This window comes from Brachypodium distachyon, chromosome 2 (genome assembly GCF_000005505.3).
Source record: "Brachypodium distachyon strain Bd21 chromosome 2, Brachypodium_distachyon_v3.0, whole genome shotgun sequence".
NCBI classification, from domain to species: Eukaryota; Viridiplantae; Streptophyta; class Magnoliopsida; order Poales; family Poaceae; genus Brachypodium; species Brachypodium distachyon.
In genome coordinates this window covers 48,155,375-48,173,984 of record NC_016132.3, presented here as the reverse complement: position 1 = coordinate 48,173,984, position 18,610 = coordinate 48,155,375, and the positions used below count along the sequence as shown (strand labels likewise).

At 46.1% G+C, this 18,610-nt stretch overlaps 3 protein-coding genes across 5 annotated transcripts; all 3 read right to left on the bottom strand.

The window, feature by feature from the left end:
* Positions 1-673: 673 nt before the first annotated feature.
* Positions 674-3,856, bottom strand: LOC100845494 (KRR1 small subunit processome component homolog). The gene is made up of 12 exons (XM_010233919.3): positions 3,492-3,856; positions 3,216-3,292; positions 2,995-3,105; positions 2,712-2,780; positions 2,404-2,460; positions 2,265-2,303; positions 2,040-2,144; positions 1,877-1,959; positions 1,710-1,791; positions 1,267-1,410; positions 1,103-1,183; positions 674-974 (listed from the first exon to the last, which is right to left on the bottom strand). The coding sequence occupies exons 1-12, from the start codon at positions 3,706-3,708 to the stop codon at positions 858-860; spliced, it is 1,182 nt and encodes a 393-aa protein (XP_010232221.1). The 5' UTR covers positions 3,709-3,856; the 3' UTR covers positions 674-857.
* A 7,504-nt stretch (positions 3,857-11,360) lies between these two features.
* Positions 11,361-15,678, bottom strand: LOC104583323 (B3 domain-containing protein LFL1). 2 transcript variants are annotated; one of them, XM_014898829.2, is made up of 7 exons: positions 15,272-15,678; positions 13,464-13,505; positions 13,256-13,345; positions 13,050-13,150; positions 12,559-12,605; positions 12,361-12,437; positions 11,361-12,264 (listed from the first exon to the last, which is right to left on the bottom strand). In XM_014898829.2, exons 1-7 carry the CDS (start codon positions 15,437-15,439, stop codon positions 11,890-11,892), a joined length of 900 nt encoding a protein of 299 aa, XP_014754315.1. In that variant the 5' UTR covers positions 15,440-15,678; the 3' UTR covers positions 11,361-11,889. The 2 variants fall into 2 exon arrangements, with proteins under 2 accessions (XP_014754315.1, XP_024315576.1); XM_024459808.1 differs by lacking the exon at positions 13,464-13,505.
* A 963-nt stretch (positions 15,679-16,641) lies between these two features.
* LOC104583322 (peroxidase 57) lies at positions 16,642-18,605 on the bottom strand. 2 transcript variants are annotated; one of them, XM_010235195.3, is made up of 4 exons: positions 18,076-18,605; positions 17,589-17,940; positions 17,116-17,498; positions 16,642-16,834 (listed from the first exon to the last, which is right to left on the bottom strand). In XM_010235195.3, exons 1-4 carry the CDS (start codon positions 18,388-18,390, stop codon positions 16,769-16,771), a joined length of 1,116 nt encoding a protein of 371 aa, XP_010233497.2. In that variant the 5' UTR covers positions 18,391-18,605; the 3' UTR covers positions 16,642-16,768. The 2 variants fall into 2 exon arrangements, with proteins under 2 accessions (XP_010233497.2, XP_024314256.1); XM_024458488.1 differs by having other exon boundaries at positions 16,825-17,498; positions 18,076-18,603.
* Between the last annotated feature and the right edge of the window lie 5 nt (positions 18,606-18,610).

The window sequence follows — 18,610 nt, the reverse complement described above, 5'->3', positions numbered from 1 at the left end:
TAGGATCCCCAATAGCGGGAGATAGCTTCGTGCGAACGGTGATGTTTTTTTAGGCTTCTCTTACAGTAACACACGCCACACGCACACCACGCTCACACACCCTGCCCCTAGTGCGCAAGGCAGTACAACTTGCTACGTGCATACTAGATTTCTGAAGTCAAAGTACCTGCAATATCTCTAAGGAACCAAGAGTGAAAAAAGCAGAGCAGAAGAAAATAAAATTCCAACGCTCGGTTGGGGTGATGCCAGAGGCACAAGTGGAGCCAAATAGCCAATCACGTGGGCAGCATGCGTAGCCGAGAGTTTTATCTCTGGTGACGTAGAACTACAGATGGATTATTTAGGCGAGATATCAGAAGCAGGGAGGTCGTAGAACCCTCAGTCTTGATGGGCGCACTAGGGCAACTTACGTGTGCTTGCATTCATTTGAGAATCATTTGAGAATCTCTGTTAAATGTTATATCTGGACGTCCTTGTACACGTGCAGGTATGAAGAATAGCATACCTAAAACAGTAGCATCACTAATCAGGATGGTGTTCTTACGCGTATGCCTCATAAATCCAGACGGAGGTAGTATCACTAATCAGGATGGTGTCCTTATGCGGATGGTCCTGGGCGCCAGGGGAGAGCGATTTTATATTTTGGGTTCGCTTTGAGATCGACGAACCGTGGTGCAAACTCAGATCGATTTGGAGCTATCACAAAAATAGAAGTCCCCACATCATTTCTTTTTGTAGTTCCGTATCAACCACAGAATGACATACTAGCACAGTATACAACAACAAAGTGGCAATGGATATATCATTAAAAAATAAAATTACCATCCAAGTCCCTGGCATGGTCATTCAGGTTGAGGCTACTTGGAAGACGATTTGCGCTTCTTTTTGGTCTGTGGTTCTTCATTGGTAGCAATATATGAGTCAACTTTAACATTTTCCTGTGCTTCACTATTTCGGAATTTCTTTGCCTTGTTCTGCAAAGAGAGCACATTCACAATTACGTGATGCTATAATAATGGTGGAATAACAGCACAAACTAAGACAAGCTGAGAACATACAGGAACAAAGCAAGTACTAAAAGCGTGAAGCAACAGCAATGTACCTTTAAGGATTTCGTAATATCGGCAATCTCATTTTTGGCATGGGTAGGCTTGGCAGATTCAGATGGACCTGCAGAGTTCTCCTGAAACAAATAAAAAGATTTAGTAACTATACCAGAGAAGGAGAATCCCGCTCCCGCTGATAAATAGACAAGGAACATCTAACCTTCGGTGGAACAAATGCGGCTTCTCTCTTTCTTTTCTTTTCTTCCATTTTCTCTGATTGCTTATCCAGCTTCTCTTGCCATTTCTTTGCTGACTTCTTCTTGTCACTCATGAAATACTCGCCACTCTCCAGTTCAAGATCAATCTACATCCAGAATAAATCTAGCACAATAAGCAAAAGACAGCAGTAGCAAACATCTTGGGAAATAAGAGAAATAAAAACTATGGCCTATAGATTTGTTTCCTCTAAATTCAAATAGCATAGGATGAACAGTTTCCAATGCCATGAAAATAGAAAGCTGCAGAACAGGACTGCTAACCACATAACAGCTTACGAACTAATGAGGTTAGTACAGCAAACTGTACAAAGACCTACATTAAAACTACACGGTGAAAGGTTTCTCGAAAATCACAACAAGCGGTGAAAGAAACAATTAACTTCACCTTGCTAGGCTGTTGAGGAGGCGGAAAGGGTGTGTATGGTTTCTTCTCCTTAGTATTCGGCTTCTTTTGCTTGACATTCTTTCTGAAGAACGTAAATAGGCATAAGAAACAACATGTACCTTTTAATGGTAGTGACCCACCAAAGAACTAAGACACAGGATCCTTACTTCTTAAAGTTCGGGAGAAACCTGTCCCAGCTTTCAGTGGCCAGGGCAGGATTTTTCGCCAGCTCACGTTTGATTAGGAGTTCCTGCTTAGTTCAACAATAAATGGTAAGAAACTATAGGTGCATTTCTTCTGAAACTATATCTGGAAAATAAAACCAATCACCTTAATGTGGTATACTGGATGTTTTATGTTCTTTATGCAATCCTCGACGATCCTCCGGACTTGTTTCAGTCCCTTAAAGGAACCCATGGCAGCAACAGTATTTCCCTTTTATGACAGAAAATACACAATTTTGGTAGTAAGTAATACTAACAGAGTAAAAAAAAAAGGTGAAAAGATAATGTAACTTTTAATGCAGTACAGAAGGTAAGAAGTTTTAAGGAAAACCTGAACTAAGATATAGCAGCCAGTCAAAATCTCTATAGCCTGCAGTAAATAAAACATGTCAACAAACAGGTGTCTATTTGTTCTTACAATAAAATACAACACTCGTCACATAAACCATATGAGATATTGATATATTTACCTTAAGGGTAGACAAATTAGGACCTAATAGGCGTTCTCTCCTTTTGACGAATCTTTCCTGTAGATAGTATGCTATTAGTTCACTGGAGCATAAAAGCTAAATTCATAAAGAGTGGCAACATAGCACAAATATGTGGTTGGATGGATGAAACTCTGATGGAGGCAACAAAGAGCACAAGGCTCATCTTCACATTGTTATTCCCAGCAGAATGTTCAGTAATCATGACCATAGTAAAAAAATCCTTGAAGCAACCAATGAGGCACACAATGAAGCTGAATTGAAGTGTTGAACAATGAAATAAAGTCTACCTTGTTCCTTATGATGCTACCAATCTTGACAATATCACAGTTCATCTCATCGTTGAGTACTTTAATTGCCTGCGCAGGAAAAGAAAAGTACAGACTAGCAGATGAAACAACACTCCAGGACAAGGCATCAAGGTGCCAGAAACTCTAGAATAGGTGCACGTTAGAGTATGGTAAGGACATATATAATATACCTAATAGTATGAAAACTGCCCCTCGCAAGTTCGACAATCTCCACAAAGTGTGCATAAAATCAGAAGGATTTGGGAACAGAAATAATGCGTACCTGAGGTGCCGGGACACTACGCGACAAGAGTTTTATCAGGTCCCTGGCCTTAACAATAATGTAGGGATCCCGAGTCTTCCTTGTGGTTGAAACCGTCATGGATCCCTCCACCTATGCATAAATCAAGAGAGATCTCGATTCTCAAAGCTATTGCTTCGCACAAAATTGCCTTACTTAAGAACACCCCGAACTCTAAATAAGAGTAATCATTCATTCCATACCAAATTGAGCTCGCAAGTGATCCCAAACTCCTTCAGTGCGCCCTTCACAGTCGGCCATGCCTCCTGCAGATACTTCTCTGCACCCAGAAAAGCATTTCCTCATCGATTCACATTCAGTAGACAAAAATAAGGATACATCTGATATAACTTTCAACGAAACATTCAATACAACATCGATTCCGCATTCAGTAGACCTTTTCACCACAACACACCTAATTTCAATTAATTGTAGTATATGAGAAAGAGAGAGAAGAGGATTGGGGCGGAAGTGATTACCTCGGTATTGGGGGAAGAGGGTGGAGAAGGAGGTGACTTCCAGCATGCCGCCTTCGTTCCAGGACGGGTCGAACCTCTCCACCTTCCAGCGGTCGATGGTGGGATCATTGTCCCACGGCTTGTCCTTGTCGTGTTTCCCCTTCCGACGCCAATTCTTCCCCTCCGAAGCCTCTCCCTCCGCCGCCGCCGCTGCATTCGCTTCGTCCTCCGAAGCCATGATGGCCAGAGGGACGAGGAGATTGGAACTCTAGGTTGCGAATTAGGGTTAGTGGAGTTGCCGCCGACGGGAGGGGAGAGGCGGGGGCTGAGGAAAGAGGGGAACAAGGGTTTGGGCCGAGGGGGTTTTGCCTCTTGGCCTTTCGGATAGTCTTGTGTGTATAAATTCCGTTACGGCAGTTTTATCCAGCAAGACCCCTCGAGTTATGGTATTGTGGAGGAAGGCCTTGGTATGACGACTGGGGGTTCAGTTTGAACAAGCCCCTGGACTGAAAATCACTTAGATATGAGTGCTATGTGCTATGCTGACTAACTGGACATACAGACATGTGTATATGCTGAATCTCTATGCTGAGACAAGAAGAGAAATACCATACCAAAATCTGGCAAGCATATGTAGATAAATCAAAGACCGTTTCATTGCATCATTAAACTGGACTGAAATAAGCTGTCAAAAAAAAACTGGACTGAAATAAGACAGGGAACATGTCCCAAAGACAACCCTAACTCTCCTTTGCAAGTACACAGTTTAACACCATACACCAAAATGCTAAAAGACAAGTACAGCTAAATTGAACAAGCAGGAAGCAAATCACTTCTTTGAGTGCTTAGTCTTGGGTTGTAAATTCTTTTTTCTGATGACTTTCTCTTCAGTGATATGGTTCCTGCCAGGTCAACTCTTCCTTTGCCCTTTCTCTGAACCTGCTGAGTTGCTGACACTTGAACATGCTGGCCTGCAGCATGGTTGTTGCTTGCTGGAATAAGAAGGGAAGACAAGATTATATATATTATGTCAACCAGATAATAACCGAAAATTTAACAAGAGAAATTACCTAGGTGACTCTCAATTTTCTTCCCGCCTTAACAAGAAAAGCATTCTTGTTTTCCCTCTTTCTTTATTTTTTTTGCAACTTGTCTTACTATGGCCATTGTTTCCACACAAGGAACACCTCATCTGAATTCCTTGTTTGGTCAAAAAATTTCCTTGGGTGCTTCACCCTCTTCCCTCTTCCTATTATTCTTCTTTGGTCTACTAGGCATTCTTACATAACCAGGAGCTTCAGGCCTTGGGTTCTGAGAAACTGGCCACTTTTCCTCTCCCTAAACTAGTTGCAGACAATGATCATATGTCTTCATGAATTGATTAATGGAGTAGCACTTATCAATGAAATCATCTACAACCCTTCCACACTTGTAGATAGCACTGATAGCATGGCAGCAAGGAAGCCCTGCCAGCTAAAAGTAGCCACAAGAGCAAGTCTTTTTCTCCAAATTGACAGTATAACTCCTCCCTCTACCACTCACATGTTTCACCTCAAACCCTTCTTTTCCATTCCATAAGACATCACAAAATTGTGTCCTCTTGATACTAGACTTCAGTTTTTTGAAGATATTTGGACAAATTGTTCCATGCCATTTTATACACTTAGTGCTATTTTCCTGAATCCTAACCATCATCTTGCATCTGATCTTCTCTAGCATTGAGATTATAGGATAAAATCTAGCATCAATTATGGCATGGTTGAAAGACTCACACATGTTGTTATCTGCTGACTCACACATTGATCCAACATTGAAGAAAGCTCTTTCCCAATGACCAGGATGTGTATTCATTATATCCTTTGCACCTTCGGGAGTCTCTAAAGCAAGTTTGGCCTTGTAATACATGAAATCCTCTCTGTTTGATGCCTTTGCAATGGCCCAAAACTTTTTCTGCAGATCATGATCTCTATGCTTCTTCCTCCAATTGGCATAGATGTGTCTAGCACACATTCTGTGCTCTGCCCTTGGCAAATAAGCTTTCGTGCTGTTGAGCAACCCCTAAAATAACAGAATGTGCAACACATAAGACTTGGTGCAGAAATTTAACACTAAGTGCAGAAAATTAACTGAAGGTGCACCAAATTAACAGGGTGTGTAGTAAATTAATAGGATGTACCTTCTGTTGGTCAGAAATGAAGACCCATCCAGCTCCATTATCATTTATATCCAAATCTTTGATCAAAAGGCCAAGGAACCATAACCACTCTACTACAGCCCAAGCAATAGGGTACATCTGGTTGTTGGCATCTCTTCCAATGGCAGCTACTCCTCTGTGCACCATATATAAGCCATGGACACCCTGGCCATCCACACTTAGCCCTGACCCTATCATCTTCCGATTTCAAGAACATGATACTCCTAAAAGTGACAAGCTCATATTTCACCAGAGCCTTCCTCATCTGATGCTTACTCCTGAAAACCATGCCCAAGCTGAAATGTGGAATTGGTGAACTATTGTCATATCTAATGTACCTGCTCTTCCTTCTCAGAATTCTACCCTCTTCATCACTAGCTTCATCATAAGAATAGTCTTCATCTTCTGAATCAAAATCAAGCTCAATGTTTTGATCCTCCAAAACTTCCTCTATATTTGCTACCAGATTTATTGGAACAGCTCCTGAACCATCAACATCGACCCACTTTTGAGAAACCTTCAGTTTCTTCTTAAATTGCTTTGCATGCTCCTTAAGCTCCACTGCCTCATCATCACTAACTCCACTGTCATCAGTTAATGGCACATAATCACTGTCATAATCTGAACTATCAGAATCTTTAGAGTCATTTATTGCCACTTCTGTTGTAACTGATACTGCCAAGTTCTTTTTTCTGTTCTCTGCCCTTTGAACAGCCTGAGATGTGTCACTTTGTGATGCGACATTAACAACCTGAGAGACACTTTGTGATGCAACATTGACAACCTGTGAGCATCCACCTTCTGACTCTAAATCAATAACCTGAGAACTAGCAGATATGCTTCTCCAATCTGTCTTTGAAGGGCTTCTCAAAATCTCCTTCGCAACTCCACTTCTATCTGTTACTACCACATTTTCCGATGTTGCTAATCCCAACTGAGCATGAGTATCCTCCTCGTCATCACTGTTGTCTATCTCTTCCACATCACTCCCAAGCTTTGGTTCAAACTCATACTCATTGTCCTGACTCCCACTTCCATCCAACTCAAGATATTCAACATATACTTCAGCCACTCCTCCCTCACTTACATGTTCTGACATCTTCAAACATCCATTGTCATCATACAAAAACAACAACCCATCTGCAAGCTCTTTACCAGGAATAAGGAAATAATATTTCATTGCATCCTGCACAATGCAGTGATCCCTTAGATGGCCTTTAAGCTCTGGAAAACTAACTTTATCCCTTTCAATCGCTGACATTGCCTCTTCTCCCCCAATATACTGTAAATCAGGTCCTACTCGCCTGAACTCCCCACCGATGTGAAACCTAACATTCAAAACCTCGATCGGGTCCATGATCTCTGACGAAAACCTAAGGACAATGCAATCATTATTTCAGATTATATCTACAAAGAAAACGAATCTGAAACCTAACCGCACCAAAATTAAGTTCAAACAAATGTGCTTTCTCAAACCAAACAGCCCCAGTTCTGCTCCTCCGCCCAAAAAAAAACAACCCTAGAACTCAACCTGATTCAATCCCCCGACCACGAAAAGAGTAAGAATAGAGGCAACAGTTACGTGCTATGCTTCTGTACGCTCAGATCGTCGCGCCGCTGCCCCGATCACCCCGCCGACACCATTGCTGCCGCGAAGGAGAGAGGGAGGCAGGTGAAGTGCCGGGCGAAAGATCAGAGAAGAGAAGGGCAGGGGAGAAGGAGGGGTTATAAATGATAGGTGGGCCGTCTGGCAGGTGGGCCAAACCCTTAATCCCTGCCACATCATCAACCCGAGTTAGGCAAACAAGATTAGCAGGAAAGCACGCGGGGATTAGCCGGGATTTAGAGGTTAGGGTTCAGATTCCGAGGATTAGAAAGTGAAGGTTTTTTTCAGACTTTGAGTACGAGGTCAGGGTTTGAAACAGACTTTTCTCCGAATTCTAATCATGGACGACAGATTTTTTTAGTCTCCGAGCAGTACCGTGCCGCGCGTGGCGACCGGCGAGCGCACGGCACTTCTTCCGCGCATGCACTGTCTTCCCCCCACTCCACCGCGGACCGGACCGCGGTGGTCTTGCCTTGATCAGTCCTCAGGCTCAGCCATGTGTCGCTCCGGGGTCGACCCCCAGGCCCCAGGGAGGTTCCGGCATCGCGTCACCTAGTACGGTTCATGGACCACTGGACCTCCTCCCTGCATAGAAATTCCTGTTGGCGAGTTGGTCACGTCACGCCTGTCCGTGCCTGTCTGCACTCCATCCTTCCTTCCTGAAGTTTTGCATCGTCCCCGACTCTCTGCATAGAAGAAGGGTAGCACCGGTGATCTAGCAATGTGCTCCTTCATGCACAGTTTTTTTAATACGATGCTCGTACTGTTATTGATTTCCGGCTCTTGCGATGTGTGATTTGCCGTTTTTTCGTTGCACACTTGTTCCCAACAAAATATTGCCTTGTTACCATACGGATATGATATGCGTCCTCTCCTCTCATTTCTTTTAGCATGCTCTTTCCACCTAGCCGGTAGTAGCACGGTTCCAGTGCGAGCATGCCCCGGTGGCTAGATAAATAGGTGTCTCTTTCACTAAAAGATATTCAAAAGAATTTGGTTGGATTATAATTTGTAGTATTAGTTAGAGGTTGTTCGATTTCTAAGTTCAAAACTTTACATTATTTTTTTCTACCGCGACACCTCACCGCCCCGCCTACTCCAGCCGCCGCCAACGCCGGTCCGCCGCCGCCACGGCCATCCCTCTAAGCCCGGGTACGGTTGTCTTCTCCGGCGTCGGCGAACACCCCCCAACCCTAAGTTAGGTCATCGGGGCTTATCTCTTCTCCACCGTCGCCTCCTCGCCTCCGCTGTCATCGCCGCGGCTCGATCTAGGCCTCTCCCTCACCGTCGCCGCCGCGGACGACCGAGGCTTCGCCGGCTCCAGCTCGCCTGCGCCGCTTTCTCGGTCAACAAGAGGAAGAAGTGTTGGGACTTGGGAGGAAGAGAAGCGCCGGGAGAGATGAAAGGAGAGAAATCTGGACGTGAAAGAGAGCATAAGGAAGGAAGTAGGGCTCCAGCCGGATATTTTGCACAAAAAGTTAACCGCCCCGCGTGATATGGGCGGTTAGACGCCAGAAAGGGAATCCGTGCAGCATATGTGTGGCCACTCGATCAGATAGCTGCTCCATGAGACTAGCTAGTTGTGATGATTCTCGAAAAAAAAGAAAAAAAAGATAGCTGTGATGATGAAGGGATCGTGCCGTTATGCCTTGCGCTTGCGTAAATCTGGTACCCGTTCCCAATGATTTTCAAAGTGCGATATGTTGCGTGCTTCTCTTCATGATAAATTACGCAGTTTTGTTGAGTCAGCATCTCGACACTTGGCAATCTGCTTCCTCCTTGTCAAGGTGTTTGATCGGCCGGCCTTCATCCGGAAGCCACGCAACTGGTGCGTCAGTTTGTCCATTTCTGGATGCCACCAACTGCTACTACTGGCCACACTCCACGATCTTTCTGCCTACTCGCGTTTGCCGTGTCCATTAGCCTGTGGGCAAGATCGAGGAATTGAATCATTCTCAAAAAAAAAGAGATCGAGGGACTGAATCATTCTCAAAAAAAGAGAAACTAAATTATCTACTCCAGAACTACAAGTGGGCCAAAACGATTTTCCAAGTGTCCGGCTGGGAACTACAATGTCCTGAGTGGGAGTCCACGATTCTTGTCCATTTTGTTTTGAGAGATAGTTGTTGGTTGATTTGGTTTAACCGGAATAAATGTCATAAATCATGCCTTTAATCAAGGGGCGTTGATTTAGGGAATTGATGAGGGAAGGGCCATAAACCAACGTTTATGTACTTAATCCCATTGATCGCGTCCTGATGGGGGCACTAACCAACTTATGGTTTCGGCCTCTCGTCGCGCAACACCTTATATAAAGGGGAGTCCGGCTCGCTCGGGTTCTCTCTGGTTCACGCGAGGATATCACCATACCCAACAACCTAACGACCCCTACCGATCTAGGGAGGTGCTGAAGTGCACAGGAAGGCCGATGCCACACCGACGGCTACTGCCGTCGACGTTCTGGACAGCGCCGTCCTACGACCACTGCTACATCTACGGCTCGCTATACCAACATCACGACTATGTCATCTTCAAGTATGGAACCCCTAATCTCCTCTGTTATTGGTACTCTACTCATGACCAGTGCATGTAAATGTCATTCCTATAAATGTTTAAGTCCAACAATAGTTAACGATATAACGATTTGACAGCTTTCGAATAAAGGAGAATAGCCCCAGATTTCATTAACGAAACCGATAGTCTACAAGAGTACTTACGAGTCTACAGTTCTGAAGAAATAACAAAAACGAAGTACTTGGAGCATCTCCAACGGCATACACATATTTTGGGTACCGAAAACCAATATGGGTATAGGAGAGAGAAATTTTAGGTACTCAAAACTGGTCCTTCTTTTGCAGCATCCCTAAACTTGGATACCCATATGCTGGGCAGTTTCTACCGGGCCCACCTGTCATTGGGCAGACCCTGCTTCTTCCCCCTTCACACCAAATCCCAATCCAAATCGAAGCAAGAAGCCAATCCAAATCTTCTTGCCTCTCCCGGATTTCTCTCCCCTGTCGCATCCCAATCCAAATCGAAGTCAAGCAGGCAGCGCGGGGTGGCGGAGGACACCGACGTTGACGGGGGTGGGCGGCGCTAGCTAGGCCGCGATGGCGGGGGCTGGACAGAGCTCGCGGAGCTGCTGGATCTTGGGGAGGGCACTGGCGCGAGGAGGGCGGGCCGGCGGAAGACACCGACGTTGACGGGGGTGGGCGGCTGGACAGAGCTTGCAGAGCTACTGGATCTTGGGGAGGGCACCGGCACGAGGAGGGCGGGGCGGCGGTAGGTGCGGTGCAACGTCGCGGGGGAAGCCTTGGTGGGGGCGGGAAGCGTCGGGGGACGTCGCTGGGGCAGGAGATCGAAGGGCGCGTGACGCCTTCTTCTTCGTGCATGGCGGCGGCATCGCATGGACGTCGCTGCTGCAGTTGGAGCTCTGGCAGCACCCCCTACTGCTCGTCGGGGCGAGGAATGACGGCCGGGAGGTGCGTAGTGGCGAGGCGGAGCTGCCGGCAGCGCGGGGACGGCGGCCGCGAGGTCCGGTGGCCGGAATCGGCACCAGCGCCGACGGGTCGGGAGGAGGAGTGGGCTGAAATTTCAGTTTTGTGGCGGTCTGCTTCGCGCGTGGGATATGGGTAGCTATGGGTATTGGGGCTAAAATATGGGTAGCTACCCAAAAGGATTTAGGTATCCAACAAATATGGATATGCTTTTGGAGCCAGTTTTTAGGGCAAAATACCCCTATTAACAGTTTTTAGATATTCTAGAGAAATATGGGTATGCTGTTGGAGATGTTCCAAGAGACATTACAATTTACAAGAAGGAATGCCTCAACCGGGCTTCGACAAAACTAGACGGCTAAAGTACTCAGAACTAATGAAAACAGCAGGATTGCAGGAATCAGTCTGCAGCTATTCTTCTTGCCATCGGCCTCCAGCCATAACGTTCAATGCTTAAAATGTTGATTGATTATATGCTGCATTTTTCTTTTGTAGTCGAGCAAAGACTACGTGCCAAGTAAAGGCGGATAAATTTGAACGAGTATCATATGCTTATCTAATTGACAGATAGGAAAACCAATCAACCGGAAGAGTTGCAATAACCTTGGCGTACTGGAGAAGTATTTGTCTACGATATCAAAAAAGAAATAAGAACTCGGTACGTGGTGCGAGTTTCTACTTACACAGGACAGGAGTATCAAGCCCAACGGCCCAACCGTGTTGAGATTCCTGGGAATCCAGCAACACGAGGTTGGAATCCCAGCAGCATACCGTGGTTCTTTAAAAAAAAAAGTTGTTTAATTATGCGTCCGGTAAATTTGCTTGTATCTGTTACCAGGAACATGTCATCTTTCATTTTTCTATTGGCACGTTCATGAGCTGGAAAACATCACAACAACACTTCTGAGCGGAAATGAACACTACAGCGTTTCATCTGATGAAACCTTCAGTTAAGAGTTAAAATTGAAACCTTTTACTCATAAACAAGCAGAAGCAGTTAAGCATATACAACATACAAAATGAGGACACCAATTATTTGGATGTACAGCAATGGCGTCCAAGGCTGGTGATTCTGAACTCATGTAGGGTTATGCTAGGATCCAGAAGTTTTCTGGCTGAATCTTATATGAGAGGCCCAGATTTTGGGTTGGGAAACAAGGAAAGCCCAGCCTTATCGTCATGGAAATGCGTCATCAGGTTAACTGAGTTGTTGGCATTCAGTCCGGGATTCGACATGTCCATAGAATCATCAAATGGATTGAAGAAGTCAGAGTACCTCACATTGGCTGCAGGTATCTCTGGCAGAGAGTTTAGAATACCATCAAATATCTCATAGTTCTCATCAGCTTGCGGCATGAAGGCAGAAATATCAGCTTGTGGTGAAATGAGAGACATATAGTCGTCAACTTCTGGTTTTGGCAACATGACAGAGATATGCTCATCGATTTGTGGCACAGTAGCAGCTAGATCATCTCCCGCCTTCTTTGCTCGGATGACCTTTGTATGTCACAAAATATAACATAATAAGTAAGTACTAACTGCATGCCATCAATGAGTAAAGTGCTTAAATAATGAGGAAGGAAAATTAATTACAAATCTGTTATTATTGTCATCCTTGTATATCATGATGAAGTCTCCTACTTGAAGATTATGGGCTCTGACATAATCCCCTACGATGTTTAAGAAGAAGAGAAACGTAAGAACATTGATCCATAAATGGAATGTAAAAACAGTAATCTACAAATGTAACAGAGAACAGAGAAGGAAAAAGATGAACGTAAAGATCTTCACCAGTATTCTCAAGTACATACATCCTGCTCTTGTTGTTCGGCCAGTATCTGCATGGAAAATTATAATCTGTGTCATTTTAGTGGATATGCTGGACCAAGTTGAACATAAATGCAGGGATGAGGCCCTTTCATAATAGGATTTTTATTCACATGTTGTAGTTCTAATGGTTTCACAAAATCCTACTTCATCTGATAAAATTCATTTCTTGTTCGACTTAGTCATGGCTGAATATTAAAATACATGATCACTTAACCATGTGTGTTTTCTTCTATCGGAGGAACTTACCCAATTTTATAGCTGAGAGATACTAGAAGTCAAGTATGACATGGCACCAGTAGCAAGCATTTTAAGCCAAATACTCCCTCCGTTCCATAATTCTTGTCGAAATATTACATGTATCTAGACATCTTTTAGGAATAGATACATCCATATTTGGGCAAATTTGAGACAAGAATTATAGAACGGAGGGAGTAGATTACAATATATCTAACCTGTACTTGAAGGTCCACAGTTGTGCATTTAGCAAATCATGCATGCATAAACTTTTGCCATCCTTTGATGTTAGAATTGGGAGGTAAGCTTCTGCCTCCTTCTGTGGAATTAATTTGTGAGACAAGTGTTAACAGCTAGAAAGCATGGTCTATATGGAATACATGGGTGAAATGATGTTTGCAAAAGCTGTTTGCATAAGACTCACCTTGGGGAGAATGATTCTTCCAAGCTGGCTTATGTCACTATTTCGGAGTTCCTTCTGCAGAATAACATGCAACCCAGCCAACACTTGATGCTACATAAAAACGGAGAAATTTTTTTAATCCGAGAAATGTAAACTGGTTTGACTAATCTCTTTTCTTTCCTCAGAATAAGAAAAGGAACATTTTCCAGATTTTCTGCACAAATCTTACATCTGGATCAAAAACAGCTCTATTTAAATCCATCTCATTTACCTGTTATCAAAAAATGAATTCATTTAGAGAGAAAGCAGCAAAAATATCAAGTACCACATATAATAGTTTCACCAAACCAGATATAACTGAGTTTTCCAAACAAAGGTTTAGCACCCTTAAACCAGCTAGCTAAGAATATGGACAGGTTTTCTTGATCTTTTTGGGAGCTACTGTTAGGTGTTAGCGAGTCTACTTCCAGGAGGCTAGGACTTTAACTCTTGCTTTCCTTTTTGGCAAGTGTTGATGTTTATCTTTTTTTACTTTCCTCTTTGTCTGTATATAACTCCTGCCTGTTTGTTCCAAACAAGCCAGATATATAGGAGGAAACAGAGGTGATGATCCAAGTATCCAACGATTCTGATGTACAGAAACACGACATTCATTTTGCAATGCTCTTATCTCCATATGCAATTGATTTCGCCGCTCTTGCTTGCATTGTGAATAACCAGAAATATATAAGTCAGCTGATCAAGGAAGAGTAAACAGTAATTACTCTACTATTGTACTACCCACGCCCTCTTACACCTGTTGTATCAATCAATAGTAACAGAAATTATGCGAGACACATCGTGTCTTGCCTCGAAGTCCTGTTTAAGAACAGGGCAGAATTTTTTCATAGCTTCTACTTTAAGTAGGCGATATATCACACTACAAAAAAGTTCAATCCAAAGATGGAAACACAACATAGCACCTGAAAACTGCATTTAGGTCAAAAGATCAAAGAACCAGAAACAAGACTGTTTCATTCATAGCAGATGGTGTGCCAGGCCTGCCAGCAAGATGGTTTACCAGAGCATGGGCCATACAAGTAATTATAACAACTGTACACTGGACACAACGACGTCGATGTGATGTGTGCGGCGTGCAAAGTACTAAGTCATGCACTTGCAACTAATACTGAGTGTATCTGCTCTGATTTTATATAAGTAGGCAAAGCTCTTGCCTCTTTTCCTAAAAGCAGACCAGGTGTCATCACATTACAACTATAACATTGCACATTAACTACATCCATAATGTGGAACCACTACAAGATGGACTTGCAACCGATGACACTTTCTTCCATGAAACTGCAAGATGAGGCCCATATGACATATTGTAACCATGTGCAACATTGTTTACACTTAAGACTGCAATATATCCGTTCTAGTCATGGAAACGGTATAACCCGGTGCAAAAAAGAAGAGCTCTACATGACATACTCTATCCGTGTGCCACATGAGGGCACATGTATCGTGAAATCTTACTAAGATTAGCCCCAAAACATGTGTAATTAGTATATCATTTTTGGCAGGGGTGTTATTGACCAAACCTATCCAATAACGGGCCATCACGATCTCAAATCTAACAAAAAAAACACAATGATCATACCTTACAATAACCTACAGCATTGCAACAACGACCACACCCGGGCATATGTAGTCAATTGATCACATTCACACCTAAGCACACACACGTACGGTGGATCGTCCAAACCTGATCGTGGAATTCGAAAGAACACCTAGGCTCGCAACAATGCACGCTAATCAAAGCAGCGATCGGGTGGATCGGAGCTATAAAATCGCCCACAAACATTAGCAAGCGCCTCGCGATCAATCAAAATTCAAAATCGGGCAACATCATCGAGAAGGAACGAACGTCCCTTCCCCTGGGCCTCCAGCCCACCGCACCTCCCCGCCAACACGGCCCACCACCTCCACAGAGTATATACGGAGGAGCCAACGAACCGCACGGAAGCAGGACGAGACCGTGAATTCCGAGGCACTCACAGGTCGGTGCGCCGGCGGCCTCCGGAGGCCCCCGCGGCGGGGCCCGCGTCCACCGGACCTGCGCTTGCGGGTCACCCGCTGCGTCCGGGCTGCACTGGTGACGTCACCGGAGGAGGTGGAGGTCGAGGAGGCGGACGGGGAGCGGCGCTTGCTGCTGACGCCGTCCATGTCGGTGTAGCGGAAGGAGGAGGAGGAGGAGGAGGAGGAGGTCGGGGTGTTGGGAGATGGAGGAAGACGCGGCGGCGGCGGCTAGGGTTGGAGCCGCGTGGGGCATTTATTGGCGGATGGGCGGAGAATCGGAGACGGGGGGGAGCGGTGCCAAGTGGCGGGCGAGCTCTGAGAACGGGCGCAGGTGGGGGAGCCAACGCCCGACGGGGCGAGCAGGCGCGGCCAACCGCGGGGGCGCAAGGTGGCAAGCGACGGGTGGGAGGCGCGGGCGGGGGCTGCTCGTGGGCAAATTTTCCGCGTTGGGATTCCCTGCGGGACACCGAGACAAACGGCTCGCTTCAAACTTTTGAAACCCGGGGGCTGTGCCTCAATGCCTGGTTTGGATTCCGTGTTTCGCACTCCATTGCCATCGCCCGTCCGTGATTGGTCAGTTCACTGCCGCCCGCGCGAGCTCTGGTGATTCACTGGTGATAGGCTGCGGTGAAGCTTGAATACGGGGGGAGGTTGGCTAAAGATAGCCTCGTCAACGCGGAGATGTTGTTCATTGAAAAGAGAACATTTATAGCACCTGTACATTTAACTGCTGTAAAAAAAGTTACGGAGTATAGTACGCAGGTATGCTGAGCTTGTATTCATACGTGATGGTCCGTCCCTTTGTGCAGTCATCTTTGATCTTTCGTCTCGTGTCTCTTGTTTTTTATTGCGATCAAGTTTTCTTCGAATTCTTGTATTTTCAAAGCCTAGTTAATCATCGTGTTTTTAAATTTTTCTAGACAAACAATTTAGTGTTATCATCGTATTTAGATGAAGGAAGGTGCTGAAGTGGTTCTCTGTGGTGGAACCAGTCCATCCAAATTCAAGCTTGACGTGGGTGCTCAGATTTTTCGGCTCTTTCTAAAAAGAAAAAAAATGAAGCGAGATGAGACTAAGCACCTGGGAAGAATATTAAATGAATGGTGCAATAGATTCATGGAAATACTTTATAAAACGGACGAAGAGATATTTTTGTCTCTTTGCATTATTTTGTTTTTAAAAACTGCATACAACTAATTAGAAATAGAGAATATTACTTTTTACTCATGACCTGCGTCTAGCCACCTAATGGTGAATGCATAAATGAGAGGTTTAGTTAAAAGGTGGAGTAATGAAATAAGTACTAGAGTCAGGTATAAACATACAAGTAATTTGAAGAAACTTGCAAATGCAATGCTAAATGTACAAATAAAGGGGGGATTACAAGATTAATGACCTCAAATTTAGCAGAAAATATCTAACTCATCAGAATAGTATGAACCATTCTGCTAGAACATAAGCCCAAATTTTGCAAGATCAGAAACACCAGACCTGCAGACAACAACAAAAACCTCTAACTCTGCAGCACCGCCTGATAAAATACTGTCACATAAGAAGAAGAAAATGAGTACATTTCCACCATTCATATGCAACAACAATTAGGAAGAAAAATCCTGAACTATAGATCAAGTAGTGGGCTTTTCAATACATGGGCCTTTTCCAGAGTTTTCATTAGTAACAGGCCTCTGTTAGTCAAGATTGCGTTTTTTTTTTCATGTGGACTCTTTAATACCCACCATCCAATGCAAGCCATAGGGCCGGCCGACTGAGAAGTGGGCTGGACCATATAATCAAACAGCGGGCTTGGAGCAGGTAATGCGGACCTGGCCGGCCGACCCAGTGAGCGGCGCAAGCGCGGAGAGCTTCACCATGGCGTGCGCGAAGTCCTCGCGGAAAGCCTCCTCGCCGCGCTCCGACGCGTACATGCGCACCCACCGCACGGTGCTCCCCGCCGTGAGCTGCTGGTCCGAGCGCAGGATGCCGCGCCCCGCCAGAAGCTTCGCGTAGTAGTGCGCGCCGAACCCAACCTCCCGGCCCTGCCGGTAGTACCCCATCTCCATCGGCGCCCTGCCGTCGCCGCCGCACACGGCTCGCATCTCGCTGACCATGTCCCTGTCGATGGAATCGTCCGGCTCGCCGGTCCCGGCGAAGTTGTAGATCCTGTCCCTGAAGAACCGGCACTGCACCTTCCCGATGCTATGTGCTCCTACAAGCCGGCCAATTAAGAAGGATCAACCAAACACAAAATATAGACGGAGCTCGATCCAACGGATAGACGAAGATTTAACGGGCGTACCTAGGAGAGCGACGGTCTCGCGCTCGGTGAAGCCGTGGCGCGCGAAGGAATCGAGCGTCATCGCGTAGGTGGCGTTGGGGGGCGGGACGTTCACGTCGCGGTAGAAGCTCCCGGCGCTGTCCCGGCGGCCGGTGAGCACGGGGTAGCTCGGCCCGCCCACAAGCACGAGGCTGTCCCGCGCGGCGAGGGCCAGGATGTCGGCGCAGGAGACCGTCTCCGGGCACTCCTTCTCCAGCCTCGCCTTGATCTTGTCCACGGCGCCGAAGCCTCGCAGCGAGCGGTTCGGCGCGGCGTCCCTCTCCGACTTGGTGGCGCCATTGGCGCGGCCCAGGAGCACCGAGGCGTCGCAGCCCTGCAATGCGCGCCCGAGGCAGAGAAAGAAAACAGAGCACGGCGTCTTGGCGTGTGCGTACGTGAGCTAGCGCGCGTTTGCGCAGGCAAAAGACATCTTGATGGAGCATACGGGTGTCGGCGTTCGTATACGTACGTGGACGAAGCAGTCGTGGAAGAAGAGGCGGACGAGCGCGGCGGCGACGTTGGAGTCCGCGGCGTAGAGCTCCCGCACGGTGGACGCCACGGTCTCCTCGGCGCCGGGGCACGTCCCGTCGTAGAACCCGAACGCCAGACCGCCAGGCGTCGTCTGAGGGGAGGAGAAGGAGAAGGACGTCGAGCCGTCGCCGCCGTCGGCGTCCTCGTCGTCGCCAAGCAGCTGGAGCGCGTAGGAGGGCCGGCCGGCGTCTGTGCACAGGAGCAACGAGATGGCGAGAAAGCAGATGGTTCCCCGGACCGGGCGTCGTGGCATATTGCTCTTGTTTCGGGTTCTGTTCTATGTGTTGGTATGGAAGTTAAGGCGTGAAAAAGGCGAGGATTTTAAAATGGAGCGGGAAATGTTTTGTGTCCCCGGGCCGTGAGGCTCAGGGGAAGTGCTCCAGCGTTCGATCCTTTGCGTGCCTCTGTTACATTTCCGTACGCCGTAGCTTGTCGGTGTTGTTGGTACCGGAACCTGATTCAGAATGTTTAGT

Excerpts from the sequence above, each read along its gene's own strand:
- LOC100845494 (XM_010233919.3), bottom strand. The coding sequence starts at position 3,708 with ATGGCTTCGGAGGACGAAGCGAATGCAGCGGCGGCGGCGGAGGGAGAG. Across the intron at positions 1,960-2,039 it reads ATCCAGTATACCACATTAAG|GAACTCCTAATCAAACGTGA; the intron begins GTGATTGGTTTT and ends TGAACTAAGCAG. Across the intron at positions 1,184-1,266 it reads CCGCATTTGTTCCACCGAAG|GAGAACTCTGCAGGTCCATC; the intron begins GTTAGATGTTCC and ends TATTTGTTTCAG.
- LOC104583323 (XM_014898829.2), bottom strand. The coding sequence starts at position 15,439 with ATGGACGGCGTCAGCAGCAAGCGCCGCTCCCCGTCCGCCTCCTCGACC. Across the intron at positions 13,506-15,271 it reads GGCCGCCGGCGCACCGACCT|GTAAATGAGATGGATTTAAA; the intron begins GTGAGTGCCTCG and ends TTTTGATAACAG. Across the intron at positions 12,265-12,360 it reads ATGACAATAATAACAGATTT|GTCATCCGAGCAAAGAAGGC; the intron begins GTAATTAATTTT and ends TGACATACAAAG.
- LOC104583322 (XM_010235195.3), bottom strand. The coding sequence starts at position 18,390 with ATGCCACGACGCCCGGTCCGGGGAACCATCTGCTTTCTCGCCATCTCG. Across the intron at positions 17,499-17,588 it reads CGAGACCGTCGCTCTCCTAG|GAGCACATAGCATCGGGAAG; the intron begins GTACGCCCGTTA and ends GCCGGCTTGTAG. Across the intron at positions 16,835-17,115 it reads TCACTGGGTCGGCCGGCCAG|TATTTTATCAGGCGGTGCTG; the intron begins GTCCGCATTACC and ends CTTATGTGACAG.